Raw genomic sequence first — 21,997 nt, 5'->3', positions numbered from 1 at the left:
CTGCTATCTTTATTTAAAAATTCTGATAAAATAATTTATTTTATGTATCATGAAATTATCACACTTAAAAATACCCAAGATACTTATGTAACAAATGAAAACTGAATAATCTAAACATGTCAGACAAAATTTTTAGTATTTTAAATAATAAATATAATTTCACAAAACAATATATATAAATTTAAAATCCATATCAATCAATTAAAATAATGCAACCATTTGTTTTAACTATATTTTGGATGATTGGTATATTGTGGGTGAGTAAAATTTGATATATCTCTCTAAATTTTTGTCAGAAATTTTTTTTATCATGTGTTATCATATGTATTTTTTTTTACATATTTTACATCAAACTCGTTCATTATGTTTCAAATATCTTTAGGCTATATATTATTGGTATTTGAGCACGACCACGAAAGGCACACGAGCCAATAGTAATAATAATGTACCTAAAGTAATTTTTAATTTGAATTCTGACAAGAAGCGTAGTACATCTTCTATTGAGTCTGTAGAATATTCAGATAATGAAGGTATTAGAAGAAAAAATATTCAAAAATTAAAACATGAGGTACACAATTAATAAAATAAAATATTGCTATTTTAATAATGTTGTCAATGAGTGTATGAATCCAATTTTCTTGTGATTTATTGCAATGCATTTATGTAACATAAATATATTAAACAATGTTAAACATTACAGATTAAAACTCGTTGGCCGAGCAGAACATCAATAAAACCAAGATTACACAAATCATTCTAACATATTTTTTTTTAAATATAATTAATAAAATGTAATTTAATATGAATATAAGATACGAGATATATTTATAAATGATAAAAGAAAAAAGATTGACAAAAATCAGCAAATAATATTAACATGAAATGATCGTATTTCAATTGTGATAAAGTATAATAGTCATTTTTATGATTTTTATTAGTTATGATTCTAAAGGATACAGGACATACATTTATTATGTAAAGGAGCTTAGAACGATGTGCTAATATTCTGCTAGAGAATTAAATAAACTGAATCCAATAAAACATTACATGTTGCATTATGATAATGAGATCATCTTACAGATAATGTGCCACTATTATTGACATGAAATTAAATCGCCATAAAAATTCTCCGCAATTTCTCCACATCTGTAAAAACAATATTATTTAACAAAAAGATGTCAGGTCTGATAAATTACACCAACATGCTTATCACTTTTCTAGAATCACATTTCTTATTTCGGATTTTTAATCCAACTCACGTATTAAAAATTGAGGAAACTCTTTTCATTATTACAAAGAATGGTTAGTCATAATAATATATGCTAATAAATTACAAACAAAACAAAATAAATTGTAAACAGACTTTGTCTAAGTTTATTTGTACCAAGAATAATGTAATTTTAACAAAAAATGAATATAAATACTACAAAAATTAAATACTAAATAATTATAAATATACAATATAACATTACGTCCTATCATATACATAATATACATTAAATTAATAGTTAAACTATCCCAAATCAATTATCAAATAGTCTGTTCCAAACTAACAATACAGAATCTGTACAATATTTCTTTTAGTCATAACTCTGTCATTCTGTGCCATTAGATTTATCTAAATAAGGCGCCATGAAAATTATTTATATTTGGTAATTTTCCTTGTCTTGTTGTCCTATTTTAAATATTGATTATTTGATAAGACATAATCTATTGCAAATATGTAACTTCTATCCTCTTTGGTTGGATATAGTTGTACCTACATTTGTGCTTCAATTCAATTACATGACTCAAGAGGCACGAGGTGTGACTTTGTCGATATTACTTTCACATTATTAATCGTTTGACCAAACTAAAATAATAACTTAATCTATAAGTCACAAAGGTAACATTTGAAAGACTAAAAACGATAGAATGTATTACAACAACCATGATTAGAGGATTATTAAATAATAAATTAAAAAATACATATGATCTATATGGAATACAGAGTAGATTTCGTACTTTATAAGGCTACCTCAATGTTGGTGTTCAAAGGAAATCCATGCTTGTACACGTTATCTACTTCATAATCCTTAGTTTGATCAAGAATATCACAATGTAAATGATAACTTCATTTCAAGGATATGGCAATTTCACAGCACGCTAACTTAATCGAGATCTCATACAAAAATAAACTATAGCTTTCTGAAATTATATATATATATACTTATCTAAAAATAGGGAGCAAAAGCAACAAATACTTAACTATTCTGTCTGTTAACGTTGTACATTCTAGAATAATTTCCTATCAATTACTAAACAAAATTCCAATACAGTTCAATGTAGAAAATTGACAACACGTACATAGACAATTAGATGCTTGTATAAAACTTACATATGTGCAGTTACAAGCAAAGCTGTGTCCAAAATAAGTGTTGCGTCATGAATATACATAATTCGCGCAATACATAAAAGATTAAGAAACTGTTTTTGGCTACCATTTCCAAAATGTGTTCTACAATGATTCTGAGTGTCACTTGACACAAAGAATTTATGTGTCTTATCAAGCATAATGCGCAGTATAGATCACGCTTTAGTTATACTATAAAGCATGTACCTGTATTATATCTAATTTCTAATTATATTGTGTATATTGACTGGTGTGATTAAACCTGTAGAATGTATCTGATATCTTGTTTAAAATAAAGATTTTTATTATCTAACAAAGCTATGGAATGTGTTGATGTGTACGTTGATAAAATTTACTTTTCACATCACTTATATGTATAATACATTATATATATATATATATATATATATATATATATATATATATAATACATTATATATATATAAACATATGTATATAAAAAAATTTATATATAACTTATATATAATATAAATTAAGTCATATATAATTAAGTTTATATATAACTTATAAATCTTTATATATTTATATATAAGATATAAATAAGATATCATATAAGTGATTAATTATTAATTCTATTATATATAACTGTTTAATATCTAAATAATAAATGTAATATCCGAAGCGTTTGCATTTTCGAGACTCGTTACCTAACATATTAACATGGGACAATCACACCTGTCAAAATCACTACGATCAACGCGCAGGGTATAAAAGTTAGCTAAATATGATGATCATCTCGTTCGTAGTACAAGCAAATAAACAGTTATAGAATAAAGTAAGTTCCTTAGGTAGTTTGAGCCTGAGCGTAAAGTTCCTCAAGTTTTGGTAGTTCAGCTATCGGATCCCGCCAATATGCAAAATTGCTAAATTCGTCAGTTGCGTCCTCTCGCCATGCTGGGAACACATGGTCGACAATGAAGCTCATGTTCGAATATCTATAATGAAAACAAATAAAAGTTGCAGAGCATATGCCAAACACATCCGTATCGTTGTACTGTCAGTATGGCTGAAAAATGAATATTTAATATACATTTATAGTTTATGTAAAATGAATCAATACGTGAACTGTTGTTAAGGATATATATATATATATAACAAGAATTTTGTCAATCCAAATGTACCTCTTAACATATATACTATATTAAATAAAATGAATGTAATATGTATAAATGTCAAGTAAGAAATAAATTACACAATATACCTAAGATTAGATTGATTAGTTGATATAAAATATATACAAAATAAATTATTAAAAAATTAATAGTGTAAATCACATAAATTATATGATCAATCAGATAAAACAAAAATAGATACAAATAAGAATAGCATAACATTTCCGGCTGAGCTAAGATTATTTTATAATTAACATTAATATTTTCATTAATGTTTGAGTGATAAGATCACGAGTTTAGTAAGAGTAATCATGAAGTGCCTGGTTGAAAAATTATGAACAATAAGCAAATGAAAAATAAGATGAATTGTGCGATAATATTTATACTTTATCTGTACATTCGAAAATCAATGTTTCGTTATAAATTAAATTAATATTATTCCTTCCCCATTACTGCCTAAAACAAATGGAAAATGTATGTTGCTCCCAATGATGAGATGTTAGAATGGCTAGAAACCAAAGCGTATTAAGCGACGATAAAAAGCTTGTACAAAACAAGTGCTTACCCTATAAATCATAAGAAGATTAGATGGGAGTTGTTGCACGACCAAATATATAGCCCGCGAAAAATAGTATAGTATACGAAAATAGCTAATTTACATTTTTACTTAATATATTTTTTACATTTGATGTATCCGATTACAATTTAAATATTTATAATTGTAATTGAGTTTTTTTACTTGATAACTCGTCACATTGCTCATGCATAAAAAAATGTGCAATTCAACTTTGTACTAATTGCAAGTCAATTATCAAAAAATAAAGCATAGATTGTATTATACTTGAGACAATGTGTTCCAAGCATAATACAAGAATGCATTAAATGTAGCCGGATACTATTGGTATTTTACTGTATGTACTTAAATCATTTTAATTAATTCATCTAATAAAATTTATAGTTGTGCCGCTATCAGTAGACATTTGGCATTGGTGGCGGGAACAACTCATTGATGATATTGCACTGACGCGCATAACTGTAATCACAGAAATATCCGACCTATCAATACCCACTGAAAAAAATTGCATTTCTTTTTTTTCAACCAATAACTTCATTCTCCCAATGCTGAACTCTTTATTTAATTGATCTTTAATATCAAGGGCGCGATCCAATTTGTTAATTAGTTTAAACTTTTCTAATATTTTTAATAAAAATAATTAGATCATAAAAGTTGTTAGTAAGCTCTGGATAAAAATTAGCTGAGGAAAAAGGGAGTAGGATTAAATATTATGTAAGCTATACAATACAAATTGTAATTGATTACAATTATTGTCACATATCCCATCTGCAAATATTGTTTTAAATTTGATATTATTTATCAAGAAAATCATATTGATAAAAAGAAAAAAAGATGATATAAAGTATAAAGCATAGAAAAGAATTGTTATGACTAAAGAAAAATATAAAAATATCCTAAATAACAATTATATACATTGTTATTATGATAAACAAATATACATATTTTTAATTTCTGGTTTTGTTTTGTATTCTTAACACACAGAAAAGAAAAATTTATTATTTCAATAAACGATAATAATACAATACTTACGAAGATTGGAATGTTTGCGTCAATTCGTGCTTCAATTCTCCTCGATGGTTGATGGTAAAGATCCGCATGATAGGAATGCCGACTGCTCGATAAGCCCACACATCCTATATGTAAAACATTTTTACATATAATTATAATTACTTAAGTTGTAATTAATTAGATAAGATATAATTTATAGAACATACATTTATGCGATTTCCATATCCAGCATAAAATGGCTCGGATCCTTCGGGGAATAATGCTTGAATATCTTTCAGACAGGATATTTTGAATTCTTCCGGTTTCTTCTCTATCACTTCACGATGGAATGCTAAGATCAAGCTAGTAGGATTCAAGAGCAATGGGCCTTCCGGCAATGTCAAATCTCCTTGCCTTAAATTCCTCAGATATTCTCGGGTGCCTCCAGCTTGACCGATCGCCCTCGCCGAAAGGTATAGTAGCTTATAACCATTGTTCTTAATTTTAGTAAACAGTTGAGCGACTCCTGATTGAGCCCAATCCTTCCCCACTATCGGTAGAATGTGACCCAGGACATCAGATTTCGTTATAGTGCCGTCGATGTCAGAAATTACAACCTTGTCATCCCATTTCCATTTGTAAATGTGACATTTGCAGCGTTTTGTACCCTGATAAGCGGTGGTTACGCTAAAAACTACTTCGTTAGCGCCATCCTGTAAATCGAGGCTTGCCTGTAACAAAATCATATAAAATTATATAAAATTCATTGAGTTTTTATTTATATTTTATACAACTTACAATCTGCTCGGATGACAATCGTAAAGTTTTACGATACTTCTCTGTGGATTCGTAATATGGTCTTCTTTCAATAGGTATCTTAACACCTGGTGGTTCGTTATGATTACTGTCGGAATCTTCACCGCCGCTGTATCCTTCACCCTCTCCTTCACGCGTTTTCTCAGTCTTTGCAAGCACAGTTTCGTTTGGTGCGGGTGTTAATCTTGTTTCTATCACCTCTGTTGAGCTTGGTAGATCTGTGTTTTGCTCAGTCTTTTCCTCTCTAAAAAAATATAATTAACAGAATCATATTATTATTAATAAAAATAAAAAGTCTAAAGATAAACAAATTTTTTGAAAAAATAAAATTATATCAAGATTTACCTATTAGCAGAGGATATTTCTTCGTTTATTGCAACTTTGGTTTCCAGAATCTGTTCAGACAATTGCACGGCACTTTCCTCGGCTGTGATAAAATCGATAGAAGCCGTATGTTAATAAATTACGAAACAAATATAATGTATTATTTTACGTTAAATATAAGACATGTACATGTGTAAATAAAATATAGAAAATTTGTAAATAGAATAAAAAATTTGAAATGTCTTACTTTGATTAATGTCCTGTGATTTCTTGGAAGGTTGCGTAGAACGTCTCCAAGAAAACCAAGAACTGTATCCACTACGACTCTCGGGTTTGCCGTTGCTCTGTCCCTTCTTATCCTCATGTACCGGCAATGACATGTACAGATTTTCGATTGCACGTTGAGGTAAGTGTCTTTGGAAAACGACATAGGTCAACACTATTGGACAGGCTGTAGTCCAATTGTAGAATTTTCCGTTAATTCTCACGACTAAATTCGGATTTTCGTATAGTTTTGGATCAGTGCAAACATCTTCGAAGTGCAGTAAATTTTCATGAAAAGCCTCCTTGGATGGACCATTCTCATTATCTAGACCACCACACAATGACATACTTATTTCTATATTATTATCAAATATAGAATGCTTTGGTTCTTCAAAATCGCTGTCCAGGGACTTTGGGCCACCGATGGCTCCCTCAACACTGTTGGGGCTTTGAGGTAAGCTTGGACCATTACCAGATTCTGTGTCCTCTTCGTCCACTACTTTTCCATCTAAAAAAAATATACACACGTTATATATATAAAATAAAAAACAATTGCGTTATTGCAAACCAAATTGTTTAAGTTAATTAAAATAACAGAAATAATAAACTCTACTATTTATAAAAATACATAACTTTGTTAGTCATTTATTACTGGCACTTATTACTAGCAAACAGTTGTAAATTCTTCCATTTCAGGAAAAATTTATGAATTATATAAAATATTCTCACTAAATGTTTCAAGAATATTTTATCATTAAAAATGCAGAAATGCTTTCAATATAATTCGATGACACAAAAGTAAAAAAAGCATAGTTATTAACGCATTAGTTCGATTGCATGCATTTAACATGCCAAAGCAAAAGCGAATTTACCAATATACCTTTAACCACCGTCGAACCTCGATGAGAAGAAGGAAAGTACAGAGCCGCAACTTCAGGATCCAGTTCATCGGCATTAAGATCGCTAAGATAAATTCCCTCTGACTCCGGATTGTGTCTTACGCGAGAAGTTTTCTTCATAAAGGAGAACATGCCACTGAGCATAGATCGTTGTGCATCTTCTGCCATTAAAAAAGCGGTTTGCAAGTAGTTAGTAGATCAAGCATTCAAGTTAGCTTCTTTTTGTGAAAATAAGATATTAAAATAGAATTTATGATATCAAATTTATGTGTATCAGAACCAAGCTTATTAGTCCTTTAAAATGTAACAAATAAATGATCAATTATAATACATTTTCCATTACAAAACTATACAATGTGGTGTTAATTGCAGTATACAATTTGAAATAATCAAACTGAAATAAAATTATGTACTAACTATTTGGCTGATTAGCTGTTGTTGAAGAATTCAATGAATTTCTATGTGACATGTGTGCTGGTTCTGGAGGTGGACTGGGCAATTCACCCCATCTCCAACTTTGCTGATGACCCTTGTCCTCTTCTCTTTCGCTACTCTCTTGTGTAATTTTACGTACTTCGAATTCCGTGTCGGATTGAACAGGTGAACATGATCTGGAGTCTTTGTTCCTTTTAAACACATTATCATACTATGTAGATAAATACATTTGTATGTATTATTTTTCAATAAAAATTGTACAAGATTACATACTTGGTAATTTCTGAATCACTGAAGAAATGGAAATCGGTTTCAGGACGTTTCTCAATTGCATCCTGAGAACATGTCGGTTCCACAGCAAGGTTCTTTTCAACTTCTGAGACTGGTGCAGGACCCTTGAAAATCTTCAATGAATAAGAGTATCGATATATAACAATAAGAAATATAATAATTAAGTAATATTATTTACAATTTCACTAACTGATTCCTCAGTAGTTAGTGCATCTGCCTCGCTCATTTCTGTTTGGCTGCTGCTGCCGTTGCTGGTTTTTCTCTGCGAGCCTTTTTTCTTCATAACACTCTTCCTCTTGCGTTTTCTCTTGGTCGAATTGTTACTCTTTACCTCTTCAATATTTTCTTCTTTCAAATTCTTTTTTAAGGATGAATTTGATTCGTCGCTTGATTTTTCCTTGCAACTGCTTTGAGGATCATCCATAATTGGTCTAAAGTCATTATTTACCACACTGATTTTGCGAATTCTCTCAGATGAAGTAACAGCTACAAAAGATTTTGGGCAAGAAACTGATAATTTTGGTTGTTCGTCATTAACAGCATCCATATCAAATATGTCCTCATCTTCATTCTTATTTATTTCTTGCTTTTCTTCCCAGTTTTCCTCTTTTTCCTTCCAGTCGCTCAATAAAGCTTTCTCAAAATTTTGTCTCTGCTCAATCGAAAGCTCTGGGAAATTTTCCTTAAACAATTTCTCTTTTTCCTCCATTTTCAAGGCTGAATATTGTTCTCTGATCATCTGCTGCTTCTGTTCTGGAGATATCGTACCGAAACTTTCCTTAAACATCTCATCTCGCTCTTCTGCAGTCAATGAAGCAATCTGAAGCCATTTCTCACGATGTTCCGCAGGAAGATCAGAGAACTGTTCTATCAGAAACTTCTCTCGTTGTTCGGGTGGTAAAACAGACATCTGCTCCCATTTCTCACGTTCTATAGAAAGAACCGAATCTATGAGGATTTTCTCTCTTTGCTCCTGAGGTAGCTCCGACAAGAGATTGAATTTTGCTGGTGGAAAGCAGTTGTCATCGGGTATAGGTGAACAGGCCAAATGTGGTGGAATTTCAGTATCCGTTGGAGATCCATTTAAACTAACTTCCTCTACAAAGAAGGCCTCGCCGGAATCTCCAAGTTTCATATGAATCTCCCTAGGTTCTCCATTTATCTCAATGTCCACCTAAAAAATATGAAAAAAGATATATATAGTTACAAGTTTTATAAGTTATTGTATAATATTATATGTATATACATAAAAAATAATTTTCTTATATTTATTTTATTTCAATATAATAAAGGTACAAATATTGGAAGCACACATAAAGAAAAAAAAATAATTAATTCCTTTAATATAAAAATTAAATAATAATGTATACTTTAATATAAACAAGAAAACATTATATGCAAATTACACACACACACACACACACACACACACACACACACACACACACACACACATATATATATATATATATATCATATTACAATCTTTGAAAATATTCCTCTTAATAATCATCCAAAAAATACATAAGTAATATATATAAAAACTACAAAAATATATGTAGTAATTATCTGTAAACAACACAGGGGATATATAGGTAATGTTATTGATGTGCTTATACAGTAATAAATTATCAATAACTGTAAATATTTGACTCACCACTTTTGCCCTGGAGCGAAGTACACCGAGTTTGCCGAAACGGACATGAAAGGGCGAACATGTAAAGGTGCCGTCCGGCTGTTCGATAACGATGACGTCGATCGCACCGGTGAGTGTCGCGGCGTTTATCTCGTTGTAGAAGAGACGGAAGTTGCTGATGATTTTGGCGATATAGTTCATACTGTACATCCTAAGCCCGCGAATTACAGGTCGCGGAATCCGACTGACGAGATCAGCGGAGTACTATTCGAAATTCGCGGCGTACGAACGTACTCGCGGTTGTATTCAGTTCAAAGGTTTCTCCCTCTAGGACAAAAAAAAAAAGATAGGTCGAGAGGATCTAGATTATTCCGCGTTTCAAGGATTTGTCTCGCGTTAAGGAGTCGACGACTCTCTGTCAATTTCGTGCCGCCTTTCGGTGCCGATAACACCGTTCCACGAAACTCGACGACGATCCGCCGACGACGCCGTCACGGCGACGGTGAGCTGTCAAAGTGTCGCGTTCGCGGACACTTCACACACGTACGTATCGCTCGCGCAAATTTCGCTCGAGAAGAGACAATCCCCTGACGTGATCTCGAGGCAGCAAAGATGCAAGAAACTCCTGGATCCTGACGTCGAACGAGGCCACGAGAAACTCGAACGAGAAAAGCGGAGCCGAGGCCGTCTCCGCGAATCCTTTGTTCTTCTCTCCCCTTCAAGTGTACGTTGACAAGTGCGCCTGGCACTGCCAGCAGACAGTAGTCTAAACTGACGTTGAACGAGGCCACGTGATCCTGGCTGAGCCAATCGGCGCGGCTGTTGTCCGGCGGTCGATACGGCGGTCAACGCAGGTTAGCGCGCGTTTCGAACCGGCACGGACTTCCTGAGACAAAGAAACGTAACGTCATGCTGATTTGTTCACCCCTCTGACAATGAGTGTACATATGTACGTAGGACGATCGATCAAGTTCACATGGAGCGAGATATCCCTCGTCGGTGAGATAATTTCAAGGGATTCAGGGTAAGAGTTTTTCGCACACACTTTTATATACTTATGTATATATATTTTTTCGTGGCGATGGCGTCGATAAAACGATCAATTATAACTTTCGAGGATAAAAAAAGTACAGCTATTTAGACTTTTAATATAAAAAGCATCTCGACTCGGTAAATAACATTTTGTGAAGATTCAAGTTTTATTTCACTAGAAATCAAGCATGATAAAGTAACCTCTCGGAAGGATTAAGAACAGAATATCGCGAAGTTGCCGCGCACTGATTGATGTTAATTTAGGCACGTTAAAAAAAGTCACTACTTATTCACTAGTTTGAATCGTCAACAGTTTTCGCGAGATTTTTGCTCCGACCGGATCGAATGAACGACGTCCGCCGCGACGACGCGTGAAAAACTCGTTTACTTTTAAATAAATAAAAGTTAACCAACGAAATAACAATGAAGCCGGCAGTGTGAATCATCGTTCAGCTCGATCGAAGTTCCGTTTCGCGGAAATCCGATACGTGTGAGTTTAAACGACTCGAGTTGAGCGTGAACTCGGATGAGTTTCCGTTTTAAATTAATGGCTGTTAGGTAAGGTCACACAAGTTATTTCAGTCCTTCGTAATAATGAGATAATCTCATTTGAGAAAGAAGCCTTCGACCGATAGATATTACGATCGAAGATTATAATCCTGCGATATTTAATCTTCAATATAATAAAGTCATTTTTGTTTGATTAAAAACGAAAGCTTTTCCGAACAACCATTTTGCAATCAATATTAAATACGATTATTATACAGTTATTTAGGCCAGGTATCAGTTTCGTTTGATAAAAGTAAGGTTTCTTTCTCTCTCTCAATCACATGAAATTTTCGCCCGAAAAAATACAATAATCGATGTTGAAATTAAAAATAACACGATATATTGGTGCTTTTAAAATATTTTTAGTAATATCTTAATTTTTTTTATCAAATGATTTAATAATAAGTAATGATAAATTATAAAACATAAATAATTTTTATTATTCATTATTTGAAATTCTGATCTCAAATTTTAATTTTAAATGCAATTTTTTTTTATCAACTTGCGTAAGCAGAATTATACTATATGCAATATACGTATACATCGAGATTGCATGCCTTTTTTGACGTCAGTCTGTTTTATAATTTCTAGGTAAAAAATAATAATAATACCACATCTATTTTTTTTATAGGCTTGATAATGAATAATGCAGCAGACTTGCATGGCGACCTACTTTAAAGAAATCAAAATGAACGCGTTATGATAATTAGCAATTTCCATTTTCGTATTTGCCACATAATTTAATAATTAAAAATAGCACAAAAAATCTCTATTCTAGAACGTCTCTAAACCAAAAAAATTAACATTTATATATACTCACATAAATTGTTTTAATCAAATAAAATATTGACTTATATTCTCTTATATTTAGCTTCCACATATTATTTCACATCTGTCATAAAATATTGCAATATGAATAAAATAATAATATTAAAAAGATAATTATTATGACATTTTAAATTCAACTGAAAAAATTTGATAGTGTTTATTATATAGGTACTCATGCTTTAAAAAAATAATGTAATGTACAACTTTCTTTTTTTATTTAACAATAAGTTTAATAACTTTTCATTTAATAAAATAAGGAATCAATTTTACAAATATCTTTTTAAATTTTAATATTAATTTCTTATTTAAAATTAAAATTTTGAAAAAATTGAAATCAAAATTTATTCAAAAATTTAGCTTCTGGTTATTTCAAAAATTAATATATATGTTATATGGTAATTTAAAATGTTGAATTAGCATTCAACTTTGTAAAAAAATGTATATACCATAAGAAGGATGAATAAAAAAATCTAGATATTTCACATTTACTATTACAGCTATTTGATTCGAATCGTGCGTAGGCAATATAAAAATCTTGAACGCTGTACTTTGTTCACTGAAACAACTGCATGTATCTACGTGTAGTTGCGTGTAACTGATTGTCAAGGTTTAATGACGGCATTGTGTGTTCTTTTTTGTACAGCAGAAAATGTCTCATGATCGGATGGTCGCTCGTACGACAACTCAAAGGTCTATCTCGATACAACAGGAGTCCAAATGTGCAATCATCCCATTGCATCGGTAAGTCATAAATTTAAAATAAATTTTATTTCTTTTTGACTAGACGTCTTAAGTATAAGAGTGTTTGTTTACGCTATTTTTTTCTGCAATGATTAATAATGTAGCGATTTGTCAGATGATTGTTTTCTCATACGCGCGCTGATACTTGAGGATATATCGTAAAAATATATATATATATATATAAATATTTAAAAATATATTTGTCAAAAATATATTTTTGACAAATTATATTTTCCAATATGGAAAACAGCTCGCACAAATTGTATTTCAACGGAGAATCTAAATGTTTATAATTGTAAATTAATAACTATTTTTTATGTAACAATTTGCATTAGATCTGATTTTTCTCATAATTTTACTCCCATATTTTTTACGCTCTGATGTAAAACTTTACCATTATTCCAGCTAATTTTATCATTAATTTTGCAACTATATTTAACGGTCATTAGTTACGTCATTGTTGCACACGTAAATAGTGATTACAGAATTCATGAATAAAAAATTATCGTTTAATGAACGGTGCGGAGAAAAGAGTGATTAATCGCTAGCTCTAATTCGATTCTCATAGTCGAACGCGCAAACAACAATCGTTATTACGAAGCAAGAACTTGGTTTATCTTTGGTTGGTGGATAACGCCGCAAAAAGGTCGATCGCTTTCCTGCGGCTTGCGTAAAAGAGAAGGTTGTACGCGCGAGTGAAACGCGTGCGACGCGTGCGCGTGGCGACGGAATCTGCTGTGTGTTCTCTGCTCGTGTAACAAATTATTTACCATCTGCTTCTCCTCTTACGAAACTGTGAATTCTTCCTGTAGAGAGTTCTCGCCTTGTTCTCTGAGTCTCAGTAAATGAAAAAAAAATCGCCTTAGTCGCGTTTGTTTAAAACGATATCCTTGTATGACATTTGCATGCATAAACAAATGTTTGTTGTTCGCTTCGATTTCATCAAGATTGTATGCGTATCATTCTCATGTATTAAATTAATCTAATTTAAAGTTATTTTGAAATTGTTGATTAAAATTATCTATAGAGAGGAATAGAAAAACAGGCTGCAATAATACTGTTAAATATTGCGATATAAATAAAACAATTTTTTTCCGAGGAATTCAACGGTTGAAATTTTAATCCAAGATATCTCGTTTGTTGCCGTAAAAGTCATTGATCGTGTGCTCTCTCAGAAAATATGTAACCTCGTGCGAACTCTCATTTTATCGTCTTCGAAACGAGAGAAAGATGTATTTACTTCTTTGACCGATGAATAAGAAAGTTCGTCACACAGAGGTTCTCAATGTATCCCAGTATTCTTTACGAAATATCATTATTTCGGTCGAGCAATTATTATTATCTATCTCTTTAGAGAAGAATGTATTCTACAATTACATTTTAAAATATTTTTTACAGCATTGAGAATTAAATCGAAAACGAACAGTCTTGTGAGTAAGTGTTTCTAACATTATTCAATCTTGCGCAATGAGAGACGGGTGGACTGTAAGAGAAAGAGAAATAAAGGCCTAGACTCGACAGAGCGCTGGATTGGTTTCAAAAAGCAAAATAGTAATTATTTTTAAAATTTTACATACATGTTATTCGGAACTTTCCGATGTGACGTCTGTCTGCTTGGTGTGACATTGACATGACAATTGCAAATATCGTTAACATCTACGTTCTATATCGTGGATAGGGGAGGGAAATACTTTAAGATCTATCTATTAATAGCCGCGAATAACAAAATGTTTAACATCGATCGGTCCCAAAACAAGAATCGATGCCTCACGAATTGCTCAAAATATTGAGAGACGGAAATAATAATTGTGAAATGTTGACCAAACTCGCGGATCGTAAAATTGCGCAGATGTTAGCCCAACAAAATAATTTTTTTATAAATCTTTTTGTATTTAAAAGAATGGATATGCATTATATGTATATATATATATATAAATTTTACGTCGTTTATTTTATCGTCTGAAAGACTTGCATTTAAATACTTGGACGATTGCCTGAACGAGAGTACGCTGCCGCCAAATGACGAAGACAAACAATCGCTCCCGTTAAGCGAATTGATAATTGTCACGCGAGTTTTTAATTCACCTAGATATCAGCAAATATTACAAATATCGCACGTGTCACATTCTCACATACTCTCTTTTACCACGGTACATTGACCTGCAATGTTTTCAACAATTTTATTATGTAATCTTATCTGTCTGTTGGAACCACGAATATATCACAGTGATTTTACAAAGTGTTCGGCCGATAGCCAAAAATTTCGTGAAAAATCGCCAAAAAGAAAGCCTTGACGTTTCATTTGTATGACAGATCAGTATTAAATCGTGGGTGCCTGAATGAATAGTTTTTAAGCAATGTTTATTTACAATTTGAGACAAGATTAAAAATATTAAGTAGGTTTTTGTGGAAGAGTTGACAATTCTTTAACGATTATAAAAGGTATAAAAATAAATACGTTTTATCTTTAATATGACGTGAATCATCATTTGAAGCTGGTCAAAGTCAAGCTACTTACATAAAGAAAATACGTAGAAAAGAGATATCACAAAACCATATATATATATATATATATATATATAACAGTATTATCCTGTTTTTGAACCTATTATCACAAAAGGCTCTCTTTATTTCACGAAATAAAATAATTATATAAAATTACATTTCTCACATATTTAAACATAGAAACTCAAGCTTTTTCCAATTTTACAAGAATAAGCCATCTCATTAAAAGTTATTGTTTGTAATATTCGCGACCGATATTATCTTTAAAACATAGATTATAATTTGCAATACATTGCGAAACGTGTCTTTAGTTAAAATTACTTTATCGCGAAATTAATACGCTGGACCATTACCTCGTGCGATTATTCAGCAAACACGCACTGGCGATTAACCATGTCACCAATATTTCTCGCGATTAATCATCCTCGATTCGTATCGCAATCGCACGTGCCGAGCTTATCATTGGCAGACCAGTTTTTGACAAGTTAATTTTCCAACCAGCTGCACGACGTTTGACAGATATGTCCGAGTTTGTCAATAATGCAACTTCTCTAATTTGTTCACGACGACGTTATTCGACATGAATTTACGTAATAGTTGTACATACACGAACTATTCAACATTGAATTAATATTCGTAACGAAAGTAATTCGACCATAAAGTCAAAGAACTATTTTTTTTATGCGATCTATTGCGATCTAATAATTATGCTAAGATTAAATTGCGACCGGTTTTGCAAGAATCCTGAAAATAATAAGTTGCGTGTTTAATGAGCTCGCAAAATCGATTTCTGATCTTTTAGCGAAATCATGATAATGTAGCTTTCTCAGATTAATATTGCAACAATTTAAGTAATATTCATGACGTCTCCATTAATTATCAAGTACATAATTGGCTGTTTCATTTTTTTTTTTTAATTAAAAAGATTAGGAATCTCTCCGTGTGTGGCACGAATCTTCTTTTAATAATATCTTAACGTTGAAAAAACTCGCTCTACATAAAATAGATTTACGTGATGCAAATACATCCGCGTGTTTAGATATAAAATATTTTTTTTTCACTGATTTATTCCTCATCTCTAAGTGTAAATTAGGTTATACTCATAATTGTACGCTAATTTATTTCGATATGTTCTAGCTTTTTATATTATCTATACTTTTCAATTAACCACACCTTCACTCGAAAGCTATTACTCACTCGTATAGTATATCTCGCGTTGCTGATGAGATATACATATAATTACCGCGAGAGAAAACAGTCAATCTCGTGACCCGTTGTTTTGAGATTGAAATAAATTTGCGTGACCGACATATCGCCGACCAAAGACTTAAAAGTAGAATATTTGAATGATGACGATTGGCCTTCGTCCAGATGAATTCGTTTGGCCATGGACCTGGCACTGAATACACAATCGCGGTTTGCAACTATTTTCAATCATTTCCGCTGATGAGGACAGTCATGTTATCAATTTCGAGAATGCGATAGACACAAAATTTTAACTTTTAAAATAAAAAAGAAAAAAACAGAAAGATGTAAAGAGTGGAAGAAGATGTATTCTGTATTCGATAAGATAGAAATTTAATTCTTCATTAAATATTTGAAAATATAATACAATATTAATTATTTTCAATTTTGAAATTTATTTATTAATCTTTTTCGTGAGTTATAATATATTAATTTCTTTTCAAAAAATATTCTATAGTTGTGAAAAAAATTCATATTTTTGAATATATCTTTTATTTGTGCCTCAATTATACGAAATACAGCTTCTTGCGACCCAGACATCTCGGGTACAAAGTCTGGCATTTCTAGCCTTGAGCTTCGTTGATTCAGTGCTTCTCTCACCGAAATAAGATCAAAGCACAGGAAACACGGAGCTAGTTTCCCCGAAGCTACAGCCACTGCACGCACACGCAGCCAACGAAAACGTTATGCAATAGTCGCATTCACAAGAAGATTCTCATTTTCGAGAATATTCTTTGATCTTGTCTATTCACGTTTCTTTTCAGCATGTCATGAACCTATGTACATTATTACGTCATAATCTGTCATTGTGTCAAATAATATAAACGATCAAAGAATCATTTGATTTAAAATATACGATTTATTAAGAACACACAATTCCTTATTATATTTATTAAATATTATTGAACAAAATAATATTCTCATACAATTACAGTTACTTTGAGATAATTTAAGATATGCAATTCTTTTATATATTTACGGATGAATTAAAGGCAGTAGAGAGAGAGAGATTTTGTTTCTATCATATATTGCTTCAACATTTGTTTTTCCAAATGTGTACATTTACACTATTGCATACGACTCGTTGCATTAATACATCATTATCTATTACCATTACCAAATGATCAACGCGATAGTCAACATTGACCATTAAGCAATAACATGTAAATATATTTTCCCTCACGCTGACTCATGTGCTTTCCATCGATCCTGTCATCATCGAATCAAATTACGAGTGGTCGCGCGCTTCGAGTATCATCAAGACTAGAATGAGGAGCTTCCACGAATCCAAAGCTCGCATAGTGACGCGATGAATTGCGTGTAGTGGCTGTGACAGACCGCGATATTAGTCTCGATCATTTGCATAACTTCCTCCGTGATAAATTTCTCTTTTGCTTTAAAAATTTTTGATAACCACCGTACGAAAATATCGTGCTCCTTTTTTCTTAATTCACTGTTTAATCTAATACATTTTTTTCATAGTTTTAAATTTTGTATTGATCTATAAAATATTTCTTAATATTGAAATTTAATAGTAGATAATATGATTAAAACGACCAAACTAGCCAATAAATTCTTTATTTAATAATACTTTTAGTATTATTAAATAAAGAATTTATTGGTTAGTTTGATATTTTTCTAGTGTTTTTTCGTGGAATAGGACACAGTTTACTAAATGATTTATATATTACATACAATATAAATTTGATACATTTTTAAATTCCTCTCTCTCTCTCTCTCTCTCTCTCTCTCTCTCTCTCTCTTTCTCTCTCTTTTCATCTCTATATTTTAAGTACCTATATTTTACAATTGTCTGTTATTTTTAATTATTTACTTAAAATTCGTAAAGAGAGAAAAAAACAGCATAACTTTTAGTAAATGATTTTATAATTACAAATGATAATTAAGTATCTTATGCATACAAAAGAGATATATATATACATAATATTACATTGTATAAAAAAATGTTTTACTGTCAAAACAAAATGTATAAACATTTAATATTATGAAAATTATGAAAATTTGTTATCATTGATTTTTTATACCATTTGCAAATATTAAAAACTCAATATATATCGCTTTTAATACTTTTAGTATTATTAAATAAAGAATTTATTGGCTAGTTTGGTCATTTTAATCATATTATCTACTATTAATTGATTACTAACGATTTTGATCTAATTATCTAAAATTGAAATTTAAGATAAAAAATGTAATATATGTACACGATCTTGTATTTAAAATGAATATATAATCTTATTTATTTATTTAAAAATTATCAACATGATTCGTGCATTTAATAATGAGTTTTCTTTCTATACTCAGATTAATTGTTTCTCATTAATGTTAGCTCAGGGTTTGAAGTATATATAACAGTTAATAATTTGTGTCCTTAAAATTTAATCAACATTACATATGTAGATATATGCAAAATTATTTAAATAAATTTACTGTGAAGTAACCACAGTTATATCCTGGAATATAACAGCTACGAATGAATAATAAATTTCTTTCTATCGATTTTCTCTTTTGGTTTTAAATACGTGACTTTTATATTATCATTAAAACGTTGATTAGCATTTTTACGATTATTGTATGTGACCGATAATATACTCCTGATTGATACAATTGTGCGAAAAACCAAAAGCGATAAATATAGAGTTTTTAATATTTGCAAATGGTATAAAAAATCAATGATAATAAATTTTCATAATTTTCATAATATTAAATGCTCATACATTTTTGTTTTGACAGTAAAACATTTTTTTATACAATGTAATATTATGTATATATATCTCTCTTTTGTATGCGTAAGATACTTAATTATCATTTGTAATTATAGAATCATTTACTGAAAGTTTTTTTCTCTCTTTACGAATTTTAAGTAAATAAATAAAAATAACAGACAATTGTAAAATATAGGTACATAAAATACAGAGATGAAAAGAGAGGGAGGAATTTAAAAATGTATAAAATTTATATTGATGTAATATATAAATCATTTAGTAAACTGTGTTCTATTCCACGAAAAAACACTAGAAACTTATCAAAACAACAAACAGATTGTTTATCCATTCAAGATTACGTAATCTTGAATGTCACATGTATGAACTTATGTAGTAAACAGTAAACAATACGTACAAACATATAAATTGTGATCCTATAAATAATTTTAAATAATTGTGCCAAAAAAGAAAACTTATATTCTGAACCAAGTAAAAGCAAATATCACGAATGTATGCGATAAAATAATAAAACTCATTATTCCTGTAAAATCTGTTCTTGGAAGTTAATTAAAGAATAATACACAATCTTTTCGCTAAAACAAAACTAGGAAGAAGTGACAAAAATTATTTTAATCGCAATACACTTTAACTTTTTTGTTTAATTCCGACATATTTTTTTTTTTTCCTAAAGTAATATCCACGAAATTACTATATCCACATAGAATTGGATCTCGGAGCAAAACTTTTTATAAAGTAACGAAATTATGATATTACTCACCTCTTGAGGAAAGCGTAACGAAGTGTCGAAACGTGAGATGTCGATGCTCCTCTGCGAGCACGTGGAGCGATGAAGTTCGGGATCGACGACCACGCTTGCGACTTTTGAGCTTTTTTAGCACGTCGAAGACGCGAACGAATAAATAAGACTCGTCGTGTTCGAGTAGCTGTGCTTGACTGAACGAACGGTTTCAAAGTCTGTCAACATGAACCAATCGTGGAATTGGTATACGTAGATGTATGTATATGTACACACAGTTATGTTGATAGTGCATGTATGTATGTATGACTTTGACACGTGTGTATGTAGGAACGTGTGCGATGCGTGAATACGTCCAACGCGTACGAGTGATTGAAACAAACTGAAATTGCAGGCGAGCGCGGTCCGAGTTTATCGTCGTGACGGAAACAGTCTGAGAATATATACTTGCTATATACAGGGTGTTCGAAATGACGCGTGTAATGACGTTTTATATTCACGCGATAATAATCGGATTACGATTTTCGCAAATTCTAATTTAATTTGAAATGAATGTATCTCATATGTACGTGAGCGATTATTTAGTTATTTTTCTCATCTATATACATATCTTGGAAATAATTATTACATCAGAGAAATACTTACTTTTCAAACTCTTTTTTATTTATCATATAATCTTTTAATGAAAGAGAGAGAGAGAGAGAGAGAGAGAGAGAGAGAGAGAGAGAGAGAGAGAGAGAGAGAGAGAAAGAGAGAAGAGAGAGGAATCGAAAATATTTTAAAATTATTTTAAATATTATTATTTGAATATTAACGCGCGCTTATATTTTTTTAAGAGTGTTCGTTGAAATTTAAGTCACGTATTTACAGGCAACCATGTTAATCTGTACGTGAATCACATGCGTATACACATTCGTTGACAGGTGTATGTATGAGATAGAGAAAACCACGCGACGTGTTTTCGTGAAAAGAGCTCAGCGATTGGTCCTCTCGGATCAGACCAGCGGCCGAGCCTCTTTTACTTCGATGTAGGAGAACAAAATATGTGTTAAAGACCATTGGCCTAAATCGGCATCGTACGCTTTCATGCTACTCACACTATTAACGATCAGCCAATTCTTGCGTTTCAACAGACGAGCGTTCTTCAGATATTGTTACGTCATATTACCTAACAGATTAATCCAGTTTCGTTAAATGTTGCATACATACATTTAACGCATTGACAGATGCGCTTTAAATGGATGTAACGTATCTAGTAATTTTCTGAAAAAAAGGTATTGGATTTATAAAAAAATTGGTATTAAATAATATTGTACATCTTTCTTCCAGATTGGAAAATATAATAATAGTACTTATTTTAAAAAAAAAACTTCTTGAGAAAAATATCTAGTTGATGTTATTACTTCTCTTTAATGTACTTTACATTTTTTTCGAAAAATTAAATACCTTTTTTTCTAGTGATATTTGTTTTATGTATTATATTTTTAAAAATTTTTTAGTTTTATATTCTATAATTAATTGAACTGAAAAATATCCATCTCTTATTATAATTTACTTTAGCTTAAAGAAAATAAAAAATAATAACGTCATATCAGTGGCCTAAATCAGCCTAAAATCATATCTCGAAAAATAACTTTGTGATGCGTGTACACAAAAATATCTTCCCCTTAAAAATTTATCGTCTGATTATCATATAAACAACTTTATATTTAAAAAATAAAACAATAAACTAGTTTCCATTCTCGTTTACATTTTTGAGTCATAAATACATAGAATCGATAAAGTAGCGAATGAATTAATTAGTTCTTATCATTTTCTTTTTATACTTTGAAAATTCTTAACGAAGAAATGACTTTTTAT

The 21,997-nt window shown here is 30.8% G+C and overlaps 2 protein-coding genes across 6 annotated transcripts in view; one reads left to right on the top strand and one right to left on the bottom strand.

Annotated features, from left to right (window-relative positions):
• Positions 1 to 1,351: 1,351 nt before the first annotated feature.
• Positions 1,352 to 20,540, bottom strand: Lpin (phosphatidate phosphatase LPIN). Of its 4 annotated transcripts, XR_012048244.1 has the most exons (13): positions 20,159 to 20,539; positions 9,776 to 10,640; positions 8,297 to 9,292; positions 8,101 to 8,222; positions 7,810 to 8,018; positions 7,374 to 7,553; positions 6,477 to 7,001; positions 6,251 to 6,332; positions 5,888 to 6,149; positions 5,317 to 5,820; positions 5,132 to 5,235; positions 4,091 to 4,558; positions 3,210 to 3,348 (listed from the first exon to the last, which is right to left on the bottom strand). XR_012048244.1 is itself a non-coding variant. In XM_072908133.1 (12 exons), exons 2-12 carry the CDS (start codon positions 9,962 to 9,964, stop codon positions 3,198 to 3,200), a joined length of 3,324 nt encoding a protein of 1,107 aa, XP_072764234.1. In that variant the 5' UTR covers positions 9,965 to 10,640; positions 20,159 to 20,540; the 3' UTR covers positions 1,352 to 3,197. The 4 variants fall into 4 exon arrangements, 3 of the variants coding, with proteins under 3 accessions (XP_072764234.1, XP_072764235.1, XP_072764237.1); XM_072908133.1 differs by lacking the exon at positions 4,091 to 4,558 and having other exon boundaries at positions 1,352 to 3,348; positions 20,159 to 20,540; XM_072908134.1 differs by lacking the exon at positions 4,091 to 4,558 and having other exon boundaries at positions 1,352 to 3,348; positions 8,101 to 8,231; positions 8,309 to 9,292; positions 20,159 to 20,538.
• Positions 11,110 to 21,997, top strand: part of LOC140674542 (uncharacterized) — a 32,639-nt gene continuing 21,751 nt past the window's right edge. Inside the window, exons 1-2 of one of the 2 annotated variants that reach the window (XM_072908146.1) lie at positions 11,110 to 11,344; positions 12,807 to 12,904. The gene's annotated coding sequence lies outside the window, so the exon portion shown is untranslated. The remainder of the gene's footprint in view (positions 11,345 to 12,806; positions 12,905 to 21,997) is intronic. The other variant, XM_072908142.1, reaches the window with a different exon arrangement.

The sequence above is a fragment of the Anoplolepis gracilipes genome, chromosome 16 (genome assembly GCF_047496725.1).
Source record: "Anoplolepis gracilipes chromosome 16, ASM4749672v1, whole genome shotgun sequence".
NCBI lineage: Eukaryota > Metazoa > Arthropoda > Insecta > Hymenoptera > Formicidae > Anoplolepis > Anoplolepis gracilipes.
The sequence above is the reverse complement of the archived record's forward strand: the minus strand, read 5'-3'. Positions and strand labels throughout refer to the sequence as shown.

Excerpts from the sequence above, each read along its gene's own strand:
- Lpin (XM_072908133.1), bottom strand. The coding sequence starts at position 9,964 with ATGTACAGTATGAACTATATCGCCAAAATCATCAGCAACTTCCGTCTC. Across the intron at positions 8,019-8,100 it reads AGTGATTCAGAAATTACCAA|GAACAAAGACTCCAGATCAT; the intron begins GTATGTAATCTT and ends TGTGTTTAAAAG. Across the intron at positions 6,333-6,476 it reads ATCACAGGACATTAATCAAA|CCGAGGAAAGTGCCGTGCAA; the intron begins GTAAGACATTTC and ends ATTTTATCACAG.